Source organism: Hermetia illucens, chromosome 2 (genome assembly GCF_905115235.1).
Source record: "Hermetia illucens chromosome 2, iHerIll2.2.curated.20191125, whole genome shotgun sequence".
Lineage (NCBI taxonomy): Eukaryota > Metazoa > Arthropoda > Insecta > Diptera > Stratiomyidae > Hermetia > Hermetia illucens.
Genome location: NC_051850.1, coordinates 132,176,638 through 132,197,977, shown reverse-complemented (window position 1 = coordinate 132,197,977; position 21,340 = coordinate 132,176,638). Strand labels below are relative to the sequence as shown.

Below are 21,340 nucleotides of genomic sequence, written 5' to 3'. Positions count from 1 at the left end.
CCATTCCAGCCTGTTGAGTCAGCACCACCAAATCGACATGGAAGACCGCGAAAGCGAACAGCAAAGAAAAATTCTGGTCGAATACAATCAAAAGATGCAGTGATACCGCAATTCCAAATTTTGTCTGACCGGGAAAAGAAATTGATTCGATCGACGCATTGCTTCTTGATGAGAAATTTAGAGAAGGTAAGTGATGTTATATTTCACGTACTATCCACTATTATTAAGCGATTATATTTTGGACACTGAGACAACGAAAGTATAAGTTGGTTCGCTGGTTATTAATTTCCCCAAGGTGCATTTGTTTCCAGCAGTGAAGCTCCGGTTGATTATTTTTTACCACACTTGGAGTTATTAGATCTTGATCTTGAACAAAACTGAGCTCTATTGATCGTTTTGGATCTGTAAATCGGCGAATTGAATATTGAATTGATATGGTATGGTTACCATTTATCCCTTGCTGGGGTATGGCGCTTCAATCACACCTCCGTTGAATCGATTGCGGTTCGCTGAAATGCGCTTCACCTCCCCCCGGACTTGAAGGAATTATTCGTTTCAGGTGATAGCTAAAATAACATTCGAGGTGGTTGGAGTCGACCAAGATTGTAAAGATATTCTATAAATGTAGAAAATATGACGAAATTAAGGATTGCCTACAAATCTAATAATCCACTAAATTGATTAAGTTGACACGGGAATGTCGGAAGGCCGGTCACGCAAACCGGAAAACATGAAGCTAAAATACTGAAACAAAAAAATATCGGGTCGTGCCACTATCTGTGGAAAATCCACAATGGATCACATCCTCAATTGATACTTCCTCTGCCTCAGATTTTCAGGAAGTGCTTCCATTGCGATATCCACCCTTCCTTGACGTCCTCACGCTAGACCTGGAGGTTACCCCTTTTTCGTATTGGTTCACGGAATATTCCCTTGAAATGATGAAAGAACACAGGGAATTTTGTAAAATTCGGAGTTTCGTCCATTGGATCGAAAATACTGATGTTCGAATGCCAATTGTATACGCTATGCTGTGCTGTCATCTCCAAATGTTTATGTACATACCTCTATCTCAACATCTTCGTGGTCTTTTTTATTTGATCGATCGTTAGTGTGATGATGAATTCGGTTTAGTCCAGATTTCTCAATCTCATATCTCTGTTTCGTTGCCCTTAAGGAATGCCACTCCCATGAAGACAATCATCTTTGATCCTTGAAAGCAATTATAATAAATAGATTAGGCTATAAAGGTTATTTCGAGCCAAACCAATTTCCTCCTCGAAAGGGTGGTTTTGTCCCGATTATTTGCATACACAGGAGATTCGTCTCCCGGTACATTGCTTGAAATTGTATTTGAAATAATAAAAACTTGCCTTTTCTATCCGCTAGTATTATTTATTGGTTTTGCAAACACTGATATTTCGAGAATCACTTCTTTCTTCCTCAATGCTAACAAGTCTGCTCATCACTGGATTTATTAACTAAAATAGTTAGTAAAGCCACTGATGAGCAAACTTGTTAACATTGAGGAAGGGAACAAGTGGTTTTCGAAATATCGGTTTTTGAAAGACCAATAAATAATACTAGCAAATAGAAAAAGCAAATCTTTATTATTTCAAATAATTCAATCGCTAGAAATATCGCGTAATTTCACTGGGTTGAAATTGAATGTTGAAAAAAAGGCATTGCGCGCGTTAGCTCTATTATTAGTGCCGTGTAGGTGATAAACTGCATTGGTCCTATCCTAATTGTTGTTTTTGCTATCGCAACCTCAAATTTGATTCTCGAGTTAAATGACAGTAAATGCCCTGACATAAATCTCTTCTTGAAGTAATGTTTTGAACAGTCTACACGGCTCGCTTTCCCAGTTTTAGTTGTGCAATGTCATACTCGCCATTATATTAAAACCAACACCAGAACCGTATTTTTAGCACTCAGACCTTTAGCACTCCTATTGTACTATCCTTTTCTTTAGGCAATAACATATCCATAACCGAAGTCGGGACCCGATATTAGGACTGACTGCCAATTTCATCAGTGTTTATCTGTAAAGTAAGATGAATTCTCATTGTTGGCATTTGGGTTAGCGACATTTTTAAAGTCGTACACTTTTATTACATCTGAAAGGAGTAGAATATATTGGAACATTATGGCTTTCGGTTAGATCCCTTTTAGGCCATTCGTCACACTGATGATTCATTGATACTGGTTTCACTGGGGATTTTCCTCATGGAGACAGACGAATTTTGGTTGAACTCCATTTTGTAGTTCCTGTACGTGTTGATAGAAATATCGAGAGAATCGCTCTGCCAAGAAAGGGTTCCAGTTTAGAACGAATGCTAGTGGGCGCAATCTGCGTCCCACTAGCTGTTCTGAAGAGCGGAATCTAATCGCCTAGTGGTCAGTTGCTGATTTCACTCATTATCTGTGATCAATCGAGGAGGATTTGGCATTTCTACGACACACCCCGCACATAGGCTTTGTTTACTTTGCAGTTTTTTAGAGTGCTATAGATATAGTTTTCCGTAAGCGCCTATATGGTAGAATTTTATTGGTGGAAAAACAGTTTCAATTCCTTTTCTGTTAAAGGTTCGATGAATAGAGCATCGACTCCAGATGTTTTTCCTGTTTGAATTAGCGATCTCCTTTTGAAAGTGGACTCCCGGCCAGATCAAGTTTTTGTCTGCTGACTAGCGTACTAGCTAACTTTTTGAGTGATGTTCTAAAGTAGATAATCACATCACCAATTAAGCGGGGAGTCAAAAAGAATAATTGATTGCAAACTGCTGATACAGGGAAAAAAGGGCCTTTTATTCCGCTTAAAGAAATAAAGTCTTTCAATAAATTTCTATAAGTTTCTATAACTGATCAAATAATGAAATAAAGCTGCCACAAAGAATACAAATACCCTTGCTTTGAAGGCATTGTTGAAACTAGCGCCCGTGGACCATATCATAGAAGGAGAGGTGAGGCTTGCTAAATAAAAACTTCAAATTAGTGGCACGTGAGCACCTGATATAGTAATATTATACACCAAGTCACAAACACTCTGGAGATGAGCTATGATTTTTTGTTACCAAAGTTCTGACGGGATTCCCTCCAATAATTAGTGAGGGTAAAAACTCCTGGAGAAATGATCATATAAAGTGCTAACGTTCGTTATTCTATTTAGCTGCCAAATATCATTGAAAAATATTGCATGACTTCAAAATGGAGACATAAAGGTATTGATGGCAATGGAAGACTGGATACATAAGGAAAGAAATCCTATGAAAATCATGAGGGCAATAGCGATGGCACAGCAAATTGATAATACAGAATAACGGCCGAAACCCTACACCTGAAACAGCTGCACACTATGGATATCTATGTTGAAACCTAACATGCATGGTTTGTAATGAAGAAGAGGAGATGGCTTCTTGCACCTGCGCAGTGTAGGGCACTATCTAAGGAATAACAAACCCAGGAAAGGAAGTTGCTCAGCCGTGTCTGGTCGAATATCTCCTGAGCTTAGGGAGTAGGACGGAATTGGTCACTCGTAGGAATTCCAGTAAGGCGACACAAAAGCTGATCCTCTCCATCCATACATCTCCTGATAGCTCCCTTCAAAGTGCCACACTCTTGAAGCCTCATTTATCCTTGTTACCAGGACGACAAATGAACTGCCGCGTTATCGCTGATGAAAATCAGATTAGCCGATCGAAATCGCCTCAAGTACGACACTAAGTTAAGGGCGCAGAATTTCTTGGTAGCTTTCTGAATTGATTCGGGTACCAGTGGACACGATGACCGCCGTTGCTATCGTCTTGCCAAGTGCCAAAAACGCTCCCGAAATTATACCATATCGGTCACCGAAATTGGACATCGCAAAATAACGCGGTTCTTTTCTCAAATTATACCCTAAATCAAATCCATCCGGATCGTGAAGTCAAACCTTCTTTCATCTCATCTCTAACATCGGTATTTTAAGCTTCCGCTTGTGATCGAAGTTCGGTGATTCTTTTAGAGTTTTCCAAATTGTAACGAATCCAAAGTGAGGCACAGATTCGCTACGGAGTCTGAAACACTCCTTTGTTGCATTTGACGTGACGTTGAAAATTTTCATGATAACTTCGGACTTATGGATGACCAGAAGATCCTCGGGGGCCGCAAGCTTGGAAATCAGCCAAAAATAGCACGATAATACGATGGCGTCAGCTCAAATGGTGAGCAGCTTCACAGTTGGAAAGGCATATTTTAAGAGGTACAGAAATGAAGTAAAAAAAACAAAATGACCTTTCTCATATTCACTTAGCGCACGGTTTTTTCGCTGCAATGGTAAGTCTGCGGGCGGAGGTTTTCCTATTGCGACTCTGCTCATTTGTTCAGCTCTCGCAAAAAAAATCCCTTTATTTGGACAATCAGCGATGTATAACTCCTAATTCGATTTCTCTTCTTTGCACCATTTGACTGAAAGCTATTCTGTGTCTTCTTACCCCTTTAGACTTCACGTCAATGTCGGACCTAGTTCCAATGGGCTGGTTCCTAATCTTTTCCAATTAAACACTAAGCGGCACATCTCTCTTCAAATCCTTTGGAATGATACTGTGGCGCGGTAGGATTCGGAGCATTCGAAATTTATTTCGAATGTTGCGAATGCGAACAAATAGATGGCGCGGAACTCTCCACTTTTTAGAGCTCGCCACGGGAGTGGAGGTCTAGCGATGAAAGTGTGCCATGAGTTGGGGGCAGAAAGAACCACATGGAGACGGATCGTTCTCTTCTGCCTCTAACCTTGCGATAGACGGTTGTCTTGCGGTATAGCATTTATAAATTTCTTTAAACTCTTTCGTTCCAATTAGTGGATTTTGATTTATAAATCATTCTGATCAAGCATTTACGGTCGTTTTTTATTCATTGTTTTAACAATTCTGCGCTCGATACAAAAAGTGGAATTGTTGCAGTGAGAACTAGTTTCGGAGTAAAAATAAATAGCTAAACTTACATTGCCAATACAAAGATAGCTAAAATACTCTTGCCATTTCTATTCACAAATGTTGATATTCTATTCTTGCTGAGAACTATCATCATCAACGGCGCAACAGCCGGTATCCAGCCTAGGCCTGCCTTAATAAGGGACTCCAGAAATCCCGGTTTTGCGCCGAGGTCCACCAATTCGATGTCGCCAAAAGCTGTCTGGCGTCCTGACCTACGCCATCGCTCCATCTCAGGCAGAGTCTGCCTCGTCTTCAGTGGGGGTGACTTTCTATGTGTTACTCCCATATAGCAACACGGAAAGATCAGTAGCACAGAGCAGTCTCACTTTGATCTTTTTTATTAAGATACATTTTAGACAGGGCAGCGAAAGCAGATTTAGCGCTGTTAATTCGTCGGGCAGCTTACAATTCGGTGCCACCGTCGGCAGAAGCAACACTTCCTACAAATACAAATTGGTCGACGCCTTTGATGCTTTGCTCATTAATGCAGATAGGAAGAGTGTGATGACCCGTCAGGCTGAGAACTTTGATTTTGTTGGTGTTTATCTCCATCCAACTCTACCGCCCTCTCTTTCCAAATCCAAAATCATTTGGCCACGACAACGAACTCCGCTTTCGACCTCAAAATAATCTGACATTATCCGCCATTATATGCCACTCTGATAATAAGCTACTAGTTTTTCCGGAATATCCTTCTTGCATAGAGGACTTCCTGTTCACGCTATCGAAGTCTTTCTCGAAATCGAGCAAAATGTAGACGTGAAGAGCAGGTGAAACGAAGATCTAAGCTGCGCGTACGGTTCCAAAATGATCCGTAGAGTGTTGATATGGTCAATGCAATAGGATCTTCCCACCTCTTCAATTCCAGGACCATCGAAGGATTTGTGACTACATGCTAGCCCTTTCCTGATGCTGTTTACACTTTTGTAATCACCGCGTTCTGTTCATTTTCCGGTTCCTTGATACGCGCAATGGCGAGAATTCGCTCGGTATAATAGTTCAAACGCGTCACGCTCACCATCACTCGCTGCGGTCAATACAGCCCTCAACCCTTTCTATTCATCGAGCTGCTTCTACAATTCCGCAGTCAGCCAGATCTTTTGAAATCCCTTTGTAACTTGACCTTTTCGGGAGCGAAAGTTGGATCATAGAAGCGGTCGATGTTAAGGAGGGGTCGCAGTTCTCCAGCTCTACGAGAAATGACGGCCGCAACACGCAAGCAAAGACAAACGACCACCAGATGGTGATCCCTTTCGAGGCCGATGTCCACGCCTCTCTTGTAACGTACACCTAGAAGATAACTTCTAATTCTACTGCTGGTGCCAAAGTGGCTTCAAGGAAGCCTCTGCTGAACTGCATATAATTGCTCATAGAAAGCATCCTTCTCCATTATATAGAAAGTCTCCATTGGGGCATAGCAATATACAATTGTGATGGTCCTTAACTTGGACCAGAATCTTGCGGTCAGAAATCTGTTAGAAATCGGCTTCCAGGTCAAGGAACGCGCCTTACAGTAGCCGTCAGAAATCGGATTCGCGTGTGCTACAATTTGGCTTTCTAGAGTACAAAAGCACTTTGTCACAAGAGGGAGAGGTGTACTCTTCAGAGTTTCACGTTGAAATTCCCGCTCGAGTTGAAGAAAGTGAATATTCTGGGAACCCTCGCTACCATTGCCGAGGAGCGTGCGTATATTCCAGAAACCAATCATAGTCCTTTTTCGATAGTCAAAGATCGTAGCTGTGAGCTTTGCTCCATTGACCCTGCAGCTTTGCTCCATTGACCCTTTATCTCTTCCTAGCATCGTTAAATTTTTCATTCTACGAAACAAGAGTTTTTATGTTAATGTTGAGTTGTCAATGCAGTCCGAGAATTCTAAAGCCAACTTCTAAAAATTACACAATGTTAAGATTGTTGACGTTAATAGACTTGCGATGTTGAATCATTGTTTAAAACTCCAGTTCCAGCTTCCAAGAGCAGCTGGTCATTTAAATCCGACAATCACACTGAGAAAGGAGATAAAAGTAAATAATCAATCGCGACCTTAAATAATTGTTTACATGCAAAGTAGTTTGATTGTATTTATTCTGAGGGTTCATCATCTTTTCACCTTTGCCCATTCTCAATTCCTATGAACATAATCACTTACAAGTTATATCATATCGCATTTAAAACGATGCAATCTCTTGATATCTTTAATTCTAGGTTCGGAGAGTGAAGACAAAAATGACCCAAGCCATAACGAAAATGGAAGAGACGCCAAGTCGACCAATCACACCTTCATCTTTGGTTGTGCAAATTTCAGCTCTGCGAAGTCAACGTAATATTAAGACAAGAGGACTGACACAAGCTGCTCACGACCCCGAAGTTGAGAAGATGGCGAAAATTGCAGTAATACTGCAAGCTATTTGTGCTGACATTGAGGGTGTAAAAGGTAAGAGAGCGTAAAATGAAATCTTAATGCCAAAAGCATATATTGTAATTCCAACTCAATTAAAGATTCATCCGGGCGTTCTCAACTGTCAAAACTGGTTCGGCCAAAACGTAAAAAGCGAACGTCTCAGGATAAGGAGCGCTTCATGGATATAACAACGATTCGTTCAAATATCGAAAAAGGACTGTACAAAGATGTTGAAGCGTTCGATGCCGACATGAACAAAATATTCGACTCAGCTGAAACGTTCTTTGAATCACAATCCGAAGAATTGGCAGCTATTCAGAATCTCCGAACCGCTTACATGTCCATCAAAAGTAAGTTTTACGATCAACTGGCCGAACATGTGGATGAAAGAAGTCTCATGAAATTCCGCCGCAAGGAGGATAATTTACAACAGCCTGAAGTTAAAACTACCGAAGATATTATTCGCTGTATTTGCGGACTGTTCAAAGACGAAGGTCTAATGATACAATGTTCAAAGTGTTTTGTCTGGCAGCACACGGAATGCACAAAAGCTAATCCTAAGGCAGAAAGTTATCTCTGCGAAAAGTGTGATAATCGGGTCGTAGACTACGAGATTCCTTTAAATGATTATTCAGATGAAGGACATCAATATTATCTTTCTTTAATGCGTGGAGATTTGCAAGTTCGTCAAGGTGATACGGTTTACGTTCTTCGCGACATCCCTATGAAAGATGAAAATGGAAAAATCCTGCCATCGAGAAAACACACTTACGAAACAATCGGTAAGATTGATTTCTCCGAATGTGATATATTCCGTGTTGAAAAATTGTGGAAGAACTCAGAAGGCAAACGGCTTATCTATGGGCATCATTACTTGAGGCCGCACGAAACTTTCCATGAGCCGAGTCGACGCTTTTATGAGAATGAAGTGATACGAGTCCCATACTATGAAGTAGTCCCAATTGAATTGGTGATGGCGAGATGTTGGGTATTCGATCGCAATACTTTCTGTAAAGGTCGACCGGTAGATTGTAATGCAGAGGAGCATGTCTATATATGTGAATTGAGGGTTGATAAGTCAGCGCGATTTTTCGCGCGTGCCAAGCAATCATTCACCACGTGTACAAAGAATTATGCGTTCAGGAAATTCAAGGAGAAATTGAAAGTTTTCAAAACTTATGCGGTAATTATCAATTAGTTTTATTTTTGTAAGGACGATGGAATGATACGTTTTTTTTGTCGTTGTAGCCACATGAAGTAGATCCGAATTTCCTGAAAAGCAAGAAACGTAAAAATGAAGTAGAACCGGAGAAAAAACCGATTTGCCCGATCATTCAGTTAGTTCCGCCACCACCCAAGGTAAGATCATTAACTATTGTATCAATTTATCAAACTTCATTTATATCAGTTGGAGGAAACACAGAAATTTTTGTCCTTAGGAAAATTCTTTCATTTTTCCCAATATAATACGAATTATTGTCTAGACGAATGGGTTGATGTTATAAAAATTTACGATAAAACAAAAGCTACATTTGTGCCCTCTGATTCATTCCGTCCATCTTTTTTCCTGTCTGTCCTGTCTCTCAAAAAAAGGATCTTTTCAATAGTGTTTCATCAGATTTTTTTTAAGTACTATGATTACATGGAAGTTTAGTCGAATAGCGGCGGTGAAATGTTTATAAATATCTGCAACATTGATCTCCCTAATAACGACATAAGGAGACAGTTCCAATTTTTTCGTATTTTTTTTTCCTATGAGACCTCTGGGCTACTCTAGACTATCTAATTTCTTCGTAAATAGCAGTAATAAAAAAGACGACGATACTCTTGTTTTGGGATAGAGTGGTCCTGAGCCCGCAGTCAACTACCACCACTGCTAGACGGGCGACATTGATTTGAGGAGCAAATTACTCCTTTGTCCGCGGACCACTCTTTTTCTTGGGCGTGTGCCCAAAATATTTTTGGCTGATCAGTTTCACTCGCATATTAAATTCAAACCCCCCCAGACAAGGTATGAATTTTATTCACCAGCGGCAACATCTATAAGATCGCCTCTGCCCTGCGATCGAAAGCGATCAACCAAAAACATTTTTGAAGGTACTATTGTTGACTAGACTGTCCAATGGAAAACACGGCCAGGAGCAGACCCAATTATTAAGTGAAAAAAATTAACGAAACCTGGCAGCTTTACTCAGATTGTTTGAATTTATAATGCAGCAACTTTAGCGTTCGCGATGTCATTAGTCGCCAAAAAAATGTCAAATGATAGTGGCTTATGGTATTAGGCGTCCGTTAGCACTAACTGATCACTGCTATTCAGTGAGCTCGGGCTAAAATAACCCACAGAGAAATATAGATTTTCAAATCGTCTTCGATGGTATGGTCACGTAATTCGCGCTAACGAGAATTCACTTGCCAAGATTGGTCTGAACATCGAAGTCGATAGTAAACGACCGAAACAACGGTGGCCTGATACGCTGGATGGGGATTTAAAAGCCTCGACATTGCATCCAGATCAGGTATTTGTGACCGGGACAAAGACTGAAGAAAAGAAAATTGCGTTAACAATTTCAGGGATCTCGGACGAAATCCCCAACCCTCATGCATAACATTGCAAGAAGATAAGTAAAGCCACCGGATATAACGGTCATCCCGCAGAATTATTCAATTCAACTTCTACAAATGAAGAGCGTCTGCCTCTCGATCTCGCCTTGGGTTCAAATCCCGGTCGTTATGGTTGTTTGTGCTTGCCTCACTACAGTATCATTTACACAGCATGTGATTATAGTGACACTGAAAAATGGTCTCATTTAGAATCAAAGAGAGAAAACTAACAATAAGAACAGAGGGACTATTTCAATGTTCTAAACTTCACAGAGGAGTGAACAGGCGACATAAAGCTTTTACAGGTTCTTTACGTAATTTTCAGTGATTTCCTGAAGGCTCAAGGCAGCATTAAGAATTCATCATGAATGTAGTAATTTTTAACAATAGGTTTCTAATTTTCGGACCACAGCCAACGAGATATTACTACCTTCTACTGAAGAAAATTGTAATCAGAAAGCGCAGGATCCCGTCTCAGCTCAAGACCTACATTATGACATTACTATCTTCTGATAGAAAATGTATTAAAGCACTGACTGACTGATCGCGAACCGTGAATTGTCTTTTTCCTTCAAAACATCGGACAATTTATTCTGTTAAGCTTTGTGGTGCCAACAGTTCAACTCGGATTTTAGAAGTTCGTAGAAAACAGAATGGCAATGAACCCACTTTCGGCAATGCGATCAGGAGAGGAGTCATCAATACTACGATGTTATCTCCTGATACAACAGCTTTCGTCGGGGATATCAAAATATCTCACACTCTTCGACCACAAGCTTATAGATTTCATAATAAGCAAATCGACCGGCCCATGTACAAATTGGTACGGAAGAGATCTCTAAGGTCATATCAAATCCGTTACCATTTTTAGAGAAAACCTTCTCAGTCGCACTCAATTGAAGGCTAGAACATCAAGAAGCCAACATCTGAAAGTAAATACACATTGGATGCATTGCAAGCATAGGTCTCGATGACAGCGATTTGTGACATAGCAAGCCAGCATGAAATTGATACGCTATTAATCAATGGGAAAGAAATCGATGAAGACAAGATACCTTAGAGCTTCTCCGCAGAAAGAGGTTCTCTCTTCCTTGTTGTTACGTCTGGAGGATGAGAAATCTGCCAAAATTTTTGGGGAAGATTTGGCCGTTGTAACCATCTCGAAGTTTACGGATAAGGTATGTCCGAAAAGATGGGTGATTAACGCTAATGCTCTCTTAGCGGCTATAAATGGTTAAGTTCACTAACAACTACGCAGAAGCTAATATTTAGAAGTCGTCACCCGACTTTGATCTAACCTAAAAACAAATTGATGGTTCCGATTGCTAAAACTCACTAATGTGAAACCCATTTCAATGGATAATTGCAGACAATGTGGATTTCGTGGAACCCGTTCTACGGTTGATGAAAACCTTTACTTGCAGCCACTGGGTATGAATTAAGTGCGGTTTGGCTAAACTGGTTGCTCCTAAGTACTCGGTTAATGGAGAGTTACCTCTTGGAGAGATTACGCCAGCACGAATCGAATAAAGGACCGAAAGAATACATTGTGAAAACAGATGTTCCTTAAGGTTCCATGTTCAAGCCCTTGCTGCGGGATGTAATGTCCGATGAAGAGTTTAGCTTCGGATGCCAAAGGAAGTAACGTTATTGGGTTTTGCAAACAACCTGGCGGTGGTTGTAGGTGCGGGACACCCTGTTGACACGAAACTACATAGAAATGAAACTATTCATGTCATCAAATCAAAGTTACGAATGGTCCGACGACCTGCCGAGCGGAAACCTGAAGCAATCATTACTACCAATCGCAGGAAAAGCAATATTTGCAATATACGAAATGAGGATCATGAGGTCGATTCGAAATCGAACATTAAATATCTGAAAGCAATGATCAGTGCCATGCTGAGCTGTAAAGGATAGTCAGCAGGGATAATGTCTACTATCCGAGGGTTAAAATATAGACGTTGTGAACCCGAGAAAAGTGATTTCGGATTACTGACCAATCGCTGTAGAGGAGATGGCAGCAACGATGGGATAATTCTGGTAGAGGGTCCCCGAGTATTGGAAAATTGGTGGAGCGACTATCTCGAATGTTCTTTTGTTCGAGATTCATAGAGGAATGAGCATGTGGGGCATGTCCTTTGAATAGACGTATAGTATAGGTATAGGTTTCAATACTATCTTAATCGAAAAAATTGTGAATTTTATTCAGAAAATTTAAAATACAAGATTATTAGTCGAATTCGATATTGTTTCCTTCAAAGTAATCCACCTCCACTACAACCCACCTATACCAGCGCTCGATCCAATCCTCGAAATATTTTTTCATTTATCTTTATAGCCACTTTCCTGGGATACGTTCCCGTGAACAGAACAAAATTCACAAGAAGCCAAATCAGGAGAATTCTGTGGTGTGGATGGTATTCCCCTGCTTATTTGGTAAAAAAATCGCGTACAACGATGTGTGTGACGGTACATAATCAAATCCTTTCGTTTTTAACAAATTAATTCACGCAAGCTTTCTATAAAGCTAAAATGATAAGCCTTTTCCGTTGTTTGACCTTCTGGTAATGATCACGGTGCAAAACATTGTTTTAATCGACGAGAAGCGTTAGCATCGCTTGCTTTTTCGATTGAAACTTATGTCTTGGCTCATTCATAGCACATTATTCCATTGCCTGATGTTTGGATTCTATATGGTACTCACAATCCCACGTATCATTACCAATAATGCCTGGTTTGATGAATATTGGATCAGATGCAGCTATGGAAATCATGTCTTTTGCGAAAATTTGACACAAACACGTAAGCTCGCGCATTAATATATATACTCAACATATCTGCGTTTTTACACACAACAACAAAAAGTGGAACTTAAATCGGGTGAGGAGCGCCACAGAGTAATAATTTTGGAATCTTTTTATCAAAGCAGCGATCTCTCAATTTTTACAACAAACTGTCTTCATCTAGTTCGGGCGAGCCGCGCAAGATTTTGGCTGCATATTAATGAAGGCATAACGAGATACGTGATGACACCGTGTGTACCAAAAACGGAAACAATAACAACATAAAATAGTACTGGTCAATTGAAAACAATAAAGATAGGAAGAACTTTGAGACTGTTAATAATTTCTCCTATCTAGTGTCCGGATAGCTGAGTGGTTAAAGCACAAGGCTGTCGTACGGAAGGTCGCGGTTCAAATCTCACTAGTGGCAGTGATTTATTGGTCCGAATGACGTTCGAATGACTTCGCTAAAAGGACAAGAATTGAAGCCAAGTGTGTTTCTTCAAGAACCCTAAGGTTTATGGACTAGGTATAGCAGATTAATAGTCAGTTACGATTTTATGGTTAAAAATCGTATTCTACTTTTTAAATGGGGTTTTCTCGAAACTGCATGTTGAAAATCTGCTGCCACCTTAGACTAAAATCTATCCAACGAAATTCTTTGAAATTTTCACGACTTATTCAGAACATATTTCTACTGTTCACAAATTAGGATAATTGCGATTCAGTCAGTAGTTTTTTTTATTCATTAAAAATCCCTGAAAAAACACAAAAATTCACAAAAAAAGTTTAACAAGGATACAAAAATTTAGTTTTCTATATTTTCTAGTAATTCTAGTTTGCAGACTGTGGTTAATTAAGTTCGCATGTTAAAATGCCCTTTACTTTCCTTCTTCTGTGAACCTGCCCAGAACTGAGCCATTTAAATATCTCGGATCAATGTTATTAACCAATGGAAAAACTGCGAGTGAGGCGTTTTCGATGGTATGGTCACGTAATTTGCGCTAACGAGAATTCCAATATTGGTCTGAACATCGAAGTCAATGGGAAGCGACCAAAAGGCGGCCGAAACAACAGTGGCTTGATATGCTGCATGGGGATTTAATAGCCTCGCGATTACATCCAAATCAGGCAGTTGATAAAATAAAATGGCGAAACTGATCACGACGAGCCAACCGCGCTTGTGAACGGGACATGAAGAAAAGGAAGAAGATGTGAGGAGCGACGAGTGCATGATAGCCCCGTGTCACATAGCTAAAAATTCCATTGCCCTCTATTTTTTAGAAAGCGATTTAAATAAATCATTTGATGGAAACCCCTGTATTGATATTATCAACCTGATACGCTTCACACTCAGAGTTTAATATTATTAGCAAACGTGGAGAACTTGACCTACAGCAGATACAAAATAAGGCTGGGGAGAAGTAGATTCTTCATAAATGGAATTTTAATATTTCACTCGAATGTCAATTATTCTCGTTAATTATGACGCCAGCATTTTATTTGCATGGCTTAGGATGCAGTTAATTTGCACAAAATTGATCAATTTGAACTGCTATAACTTTGATATTAATAGCCGGATTTTCATGAAACTTGACATGCGTATGCACGATACTGTCCTTTATGCCGGGATAGGTAGGATGAATTTAAGGGGGGTTTTCAGTAAATTTCTAAAAGTCGCTAATATACTATTAGTAAGTTTATTTGAGCAAATATCGGAATGGGTCATATTTTGAGGCCTAGATTTCATCTGAGCACACTTTCTTGATTTTTTTTTTAATTTTTGGGTTAGGTAGTTCCCGAAAATGAGACCTATCTCACTTTAAGTGCGTACATTTTGGCTCCTTACTCGTGCAATTTACAATTCACGCCCACACTATGAAATTTTTTTTAAAATTTCCCTTTGAATGTATGGAGAACCTCCCTTTAAATTCGACCTAAATTTATGTCACCCACTGTATGCGTGGGATTTCATAGTTCCTATCTCTCCACAAAATTTCGTTCGGATCGGTTTAGTCGTTTTGCAGAAAAGTGCGTGGGACAGACAGACAGTGAATCGATTTTAGTAAGATTTTATTTTACACAAAACCTGAAAAAAATGAAACAAGTCGGGAAACCGGAAGCTGGACGCTTCAGGTACGAAAGGCTTTGTGTATTTCTTAGTACGTAGCACGTAATATATCCATATATTATGCGAGAGTATCCACTTTCGGGTCATATTGACATTCATAGTCTTCAATTTTCAAAGAAGCAGCAAATTTGAGGTATTATAACTTTGTTAGTAATAGTGCGATTTCCACCAAACTTGGTAAGATCATGCTCTATATTATAGCCTATACCACTGCAAAATTTCATGGTACTAGGATGAACATAAGGGGGGTTTCTAACCAATTACAAAAAATTGTAGTAATATACTATTATTAACTTTATTTAAACAGATATCGGCATGGAAGGTATTTCGGAGCCCAGGCACCGTATAGTGGCAGCCTCCTGATTTTTTTCAGATTTTTCGGTTTGGTAGTTTCTCAGAATGGCCCCCTTAAAGAAGTGATCACTTTCAACCCCCCGCGCTCCCCACCCTTCCAACGAATGTCAAAACTAAGACCGGCTTTGAAAAGTACTAATCGAGACCTTTAATTTGATACCCCACATGACTATATTTGATGAAAAAAAATTTTACACCCCTCTTTTGCATGTATGGGGACCCCCCCCCCCCTTAAATTCGACGTAAAAAGATGTAATTCACTGTATGCGTGAGCGTTCACAGTTCCCACCTTTCTACCAAATTTGGTGTTAATCGCTATAACCGTCTCCGAGAAAAATGCGTGTGACGGACAGACAGACAGTAAACCGATTTTAATAAGGTTTTGTGTTTACACAAAACTTTAAAAACCGGCCCTCACGCGAGATTCCCTTAAATCGATTTTAATATCGTTTTGTTTTACACAAAACCTTTAAAAGGCGATTCCTTGGAGCTGACATCCAAGATGACCCTCTTTAAATATTAGGATTTGTTGAAATAATGAAAACTTGCTGTTTCTTTTTCGTTGGTGTGGATGTTTATTCTTGCAAATACCGATATTTCGGGAACAAGTTCAACTTGTTAGTACTGATGAAGGGAACAAGTGGTTCCCGAAATATCGGTATTTGCAAGAATAAATATCCACACCAACGAAAAAGAAACAACAAGTTTTTATTATTTCAATTAATTAATCGTTGGAAACACCGCATAATTTCACTCAGATTAGGATTTGTGCTGTCTTATAGTTTGGCCCCGGGTTGTTTGTTGGAGATGATGGTGACGAGTAATGCATCTCTTTATCCTGTCCTGTATTTGGAATTCATGTCAGGAGAGCGTACTAATTTCTACTTCTTTCATGCATTGGGTAATTCCTAGAACTGTGTACGGTCGAGCATTATCTTGCACTGACGCGAGGTTGTCCCCAAGTAGAACCATATGGACATCTTCCAGAAGAACTTCAATGTACCTTAGTATAGTCAACATCTGTATGATAATCAGTTCAGTATGGACATAGACATTGGTTCCGTCCCATACCAGCTTTGTTTCTTTAAAGGCGACACGCGCATGGCAGATTTAGCAAAGTGCTTCTCAACAGATGGTCTCCGATTGCCACAAACTAAACCGACTAGAAGCGGACAGCTCTCTACTCTTCAAATATCCAAGTGCGACGCTGATTTGCAAATAGTGGTCTTTCTACTCGATGCCCCTCCAATTGTGGAGAATTTAATGTGAAACATCTAGACACGAGGTTATTTTTTTAGGACCGTCTGCAGTTTTACAGTTCACCTTCCCGTTACCAACCATTTCATCTTGACTCCCTACTTCACAAGCCGTCCCGTAGTGTAATAGAAATAATAAAACGATCATCTCTAGCCTTAATGGATAGCAATCGATCGCAACCTTCTCTTCAATCGCGACTGATTTATTTATTAATCTAAACAATTAACAAATGATGTAAAAGTAAACAACAAGCCAATAATATTTTCATTTTAAGAGAATTATTAGTCGTGATAACCAAATAAATACAAATGCTCATTTTTTCTTATAACTGAAAACAAACGAGAGGAGGACATCATATTTCGACACAAGCAAGGGGTAGATGTCGGAGAAGGAATTAAAAGGGCTATTAAGTTAGGGATTGGTTGCGATAATTTAAATAAGTACAATGTCGTCAGAAAATAGTTTTTTTTTAGTTTTTGGTAACAATACAAGAAGTATGAGATTAGGAACATAAGAACAAATAAACTATGATAGAAGAGGAATACTCGTTGAATTAGAACGATGTGAATGCGGGCAATACAGTAACCCCTTTAAACACAAAAAAGTTTTATATTTTGCAGGACAATTTGCTTAAATAAAACTTTTATTAAATATTATTTTTTTTTCGACCTACATAACGTTGAACTTATGATCCGTTTTTTTTTTACCATTAAAGACTCTGCATGAGAAACGATCCCGTCTGGAAGACGTTTTGGGCAATTTGAAAACCCGGACAACACCAAATTCATGCACGCCCCCCGTCGACCTGTCATATCTGCTAACAGGTAGAGGAGCACGACATAGACGAGCGGCGGCGGCTGCTGCAGTTGTGCCTATTAAATGAAAAACAAACTGAGGAGCGATAAGGGATAGTTTTAATTTTTATTGTAGTTTATATAATCATCCAAACAAACACACACACACAGAGTTAGTAAGTGCTAAACAAAAGTTATTATTTATTGTTCTAATTTATTTCACTTTTACTCGAATCTTTTTATTATTATTTTATATTATAATATTATTATATATTATGCTTGTTCTAAGTTATATCATGTTATGCAAAAGTATGTTTTTCTGCCTATCGTTCATTTTAGTAATGGTTTAATTCTTTAGTATAAGATCAACTACTTCTTTCGGAACAGAAAAAAATGATGAAATTTACGATAAGCTGAAAGTGAGACAATTGTAATTGTAAATAGTGTAACTGTAATTTTTCTCATAGCCTTATTATGATGATAGGAATATAAAATTTCGGGAAGATTTAATTTTTCAAAAAAGAAAATTAATACAAAAATCATTAAAAAAAAATATAAATTCATATTTATTTTTTCTTATTATGTATAAACAAAAATATATTTTGAGGAAATGTGTCAAATTTAATTCGATGAGGATTTATCATGCATGATCAACTAGCTGCTTCAAAGGACCAACTATCCAGTCACTTTGACTTGGCGGATAGTAACCAAATGATGAGAAAGTATTGCGTGCGTTTAGGGTCGCAGTTTATCATGCATGATTCATCTCAGTGAACGACAAAAATTGATATTATCGTAAGTATGACGGCTAATTATGATTCGCAAAATTTTGTACATAAAATTTAAGTTTAAAGTCTACTTTCAAACATTGTGATTAGAAGAAAGATTTTTGAAATAAAATAATAAAATGGCTCTACTTAAGCTAAGTGATATTCATTGGAGACGCGTTTGAAGTAGAAACCAAGAGCGTTGTTATTGATCCGGAACAACTGCAGATGTTAAATATCTTTAAAGTCAACATTAGTCTGCTTCGCTCTGCTGCTGTGATTGTAGCTTCTTTCCGCAAATGATGGCAATACCCTTAAGTATCATGAACAAAGCTTCAGATGTTAGCTGAAATTCGTAAAAAAATGGAGAGAATCGCAAAAATTCGAGAATGATCGGAAAATAAAAATGGAAATAGAATAGAAGAGGATCCATCACGGACTGCACCCTCTTCCGATACTTCGAATGCTTATGCAGCCCCTAGGATATCGTTCACTCCTTATCATTCCAAGCGTAACTTACGGAGGTGCCCTTATATGATGGATAGCTGTGAGTTTCTGAAGGAAATATAAGGGGACAGAGAAGACATGCACATAGGGGCTTAGAAGAAATTCATTTAAATATAATTTTCTAAATTTATTCAATCAAGGAATCTTAATTTCGAGAAGAAATCAATCCAGAGTGCAAACAATGAAATAATGATGAAGCCAAAATTTCTGGAATAAGAAGTATAAGCAGTGAATTTTTCTTCAACTGTATGGTAAGCAATGAATTATAAAAACAGGGAAGGATGCCATCCAACACATCATTCAATGTAAGCACAAATTAATTGCATGGTACATTTTGCAGAGGAAAGCTGAAAATTGGACAGCAAATTAATACCGTTCCTCCCGTAAATTTACCAGACGCTAAGGTATCTCGACCGCAATAAAGGACTGCTTTCCTAAAGGGAAATTCAGTATTAAGCAAGAATCGAATCGTTGCAGATAGCTTGTTCCTAAAACCTCTCACATTCCGATAATTTAAGGAAAGCCATATTAATAATTGGAATCCGACGGTGGATTAAGTGGAACTTTTTACACTTTAAGTCTTTCGTGCTCAACTTTACGCCTATTTACAGAGGGAGTATTCTAGCGGAACTCCCCACTATGTTATTGAATAAGATTGCATTTATAGTTAGAATGCGTTTATTGGTGGCAACGTCAGCGCCAAAAACCAACCAATCAACAATATCAAACCGCACTGGTCACACGGGAAGAATAAAGATAGGGGACTACAACTTTGAGACCTTTGATAATTTCTCCTATCTAGGGTCGAAAATCACAACCGATAACAGCTACGATGATGAAATTCGCGCACAATTGTTGTCAGCCAACAGAGCATATTTCAGCTTACAAAGACCGTTCCGCTCGAAACGTCTCCCCATAGGGTCAAAGCTCTTACTGTATAGAACAATGATCTTGCCAGTCCTCATGTATTTCTCGAAGACTTGGGTTCTTAGCAAGAAAAATTGCGAACTCTTGGCCGCGTTTGAGAGAAGAATTTTTGGCCCCCTACATGAGGATGGACGATTCCGTAGCCTACATAACGACGAAATTTATGAGCGTTACCATGACCGTGGGGTTGTAAATAAAATCCGGCTCAATAGGTTACGGTGGGCGGGTCACTTAACCCGTATAGATAGGGATAATCCAGCCCGGAAAGTCTATATCTATGGTAAGAAAAGATGACGAGGCAGACCCTACCTGAGATGGAGCGATGGCGTAGGTCAGGACACCAGACAGCTTTTAGGGATATCGAATTGGTGGGCCTCGGCGCAAAACCGGGATGTCTGGAGTTCTTATTAAGGCAGGCCTAGACCGGATACCGGTTGTTGCGCCGTTGATGATGTATTTGTTGCGCGAACGTTGAAGAGAATTATGTCTCTTATACTGGCTTGCTGAAATCAACATGGGACTACACAATACAAGCTTGAATAAGGTGTCTTCTGATTTAACATCGACCCTCCTACTACCAAATCCGACACTTACCTGCTTGTTAGTAAACCCTGACAATAGCAGAAGATGAATGACTGGAAGTATGTGTCATAGAATAGAGTTACGCGACAAGTTTTCAGATTGGGGCTATGCAACAGACTGAAAACATGTTGACATAAATCATGTTATGATGAATCTCGAAGTTAAGCTTCGGAACTAAGCGAATTTACATAAAAGATCACTGCAATAAAAAATGAGATACGATTTGGAATCTAGAACATACGCAACTTTTAGAAAAAGCCCTCTCAAAGCACTTTTTGAACAGGTCGAAAAGAACGAGGATGATATCTGACTATCCAGGAGACGAAATTTCTAAGTAGCGGAATATGGCATTGCTTTTGTCGCCTTTTTCTCAGAAACAACACCGCTTTCAAACCAATCAGTGAAAGGAAATGTGCATTTCGACCTGCTCGACATGATTTCCTCACATGAAGAAGAACAGTACCAATTGGAAAAAAAGTCCACAAATCCCTGTTTTCTGGCTCCGCACTCAACTTTATTAAGAATATCCGCCATCAAGTATTATAGATAGAGACTCAGGACCCCACAATCATTCAAGAAAAATTTACCTCAACCAACTTAAAACCCGAACCAGTATATAAGAAAGCTTTCAGTTATGCTGCAATGTCTGATGTGTTGCCTCTTTTTTGGAGAAAATCATTATTCGTCCTTTTTTCAATAAAGTTTGGTGCTTAGCCTAAAAAGAGGGGTCCGTTATTAAGAAAAAGTGGGATATAGTTTCCCTTCAAATAGTCTGGTCCATCATCAACTGGATGTGATCTCAGGACTCTCTTAATCTCCTGATATCCCAATTCTGTGCTATGATTTATGATATCAAAAGAAGTTATTTTCGTATGCAAAATTGAAATCCGGACAGAGCTAACAATAATTATTAAAAATTCAAAAAATTACTAGTTGTATTGAGGCTTTTATTATCATATACATCCTTCACTGGGCATTTTAATAAACGTTGGACATATTCGACTGGAGTTTTTCTCCGTTGTTCGAGAAGACGTTGCATCAGGTTTTTTTTTGTTTGAAATGGAACCTTCACGAAGCCCACCGTCAACATAATCCCGCAGGTTCTCAATAATATTGCAGTCCGAGGATTGTGGAGAGGTTTTGAGTGGCTTCGGACAATTGAACATTATCACATGCGTGTTTTTTTGCGGTGAATGTTTCGGATCACTGAATGTTTGACATTGCATTAAATTTAGACTCGCCAAACAAAGAGGACAT

At 39.1% G+C, this 21,340-nt stretch overlaps 1 protein-coding gene across 1 annotated transcript in view; it reads left to right on the top strand.

Moving 5' to 3' along the window:
• Nucleotides 1-18,221, top strand: part of LOC119648060 (histone-lysine N-methyltransferase ash1) — a 38,367-nt gene extending 20,146 nt beyond the window's left edge. The window contains exons 6-10 of the mRNA XM_038049526.1: nucleotides 10-186; nucleotides 7,179-7,407; nucleotides 7,473-8,557; nucleotides 8,623-8,733; nucleotides 17,222-18,221. Coding sequence (XP_037905454.1) covers nucleotides 10-186; nucleotides 7,179-7,407; nucleotides 7,473-8,557; nucleotides 8,623-8,733; nucleotides 17,222-17,389 — 1,770 coding nt within the window. The 3' untranslated portion in view covers nucleotides 17,390-18,221. The remainder of the gene's footprint in view (nucleotides 1-9; nucleotides 187-7,178; nucleotides 7,408-7,472; nucleotides 8,558-8,622; nucleotides 8,734-17,221) is intronic.
• The last annotated feature ends 3,119 nt before the right edge of the window (nucleotides 18,222-21,340 follow it).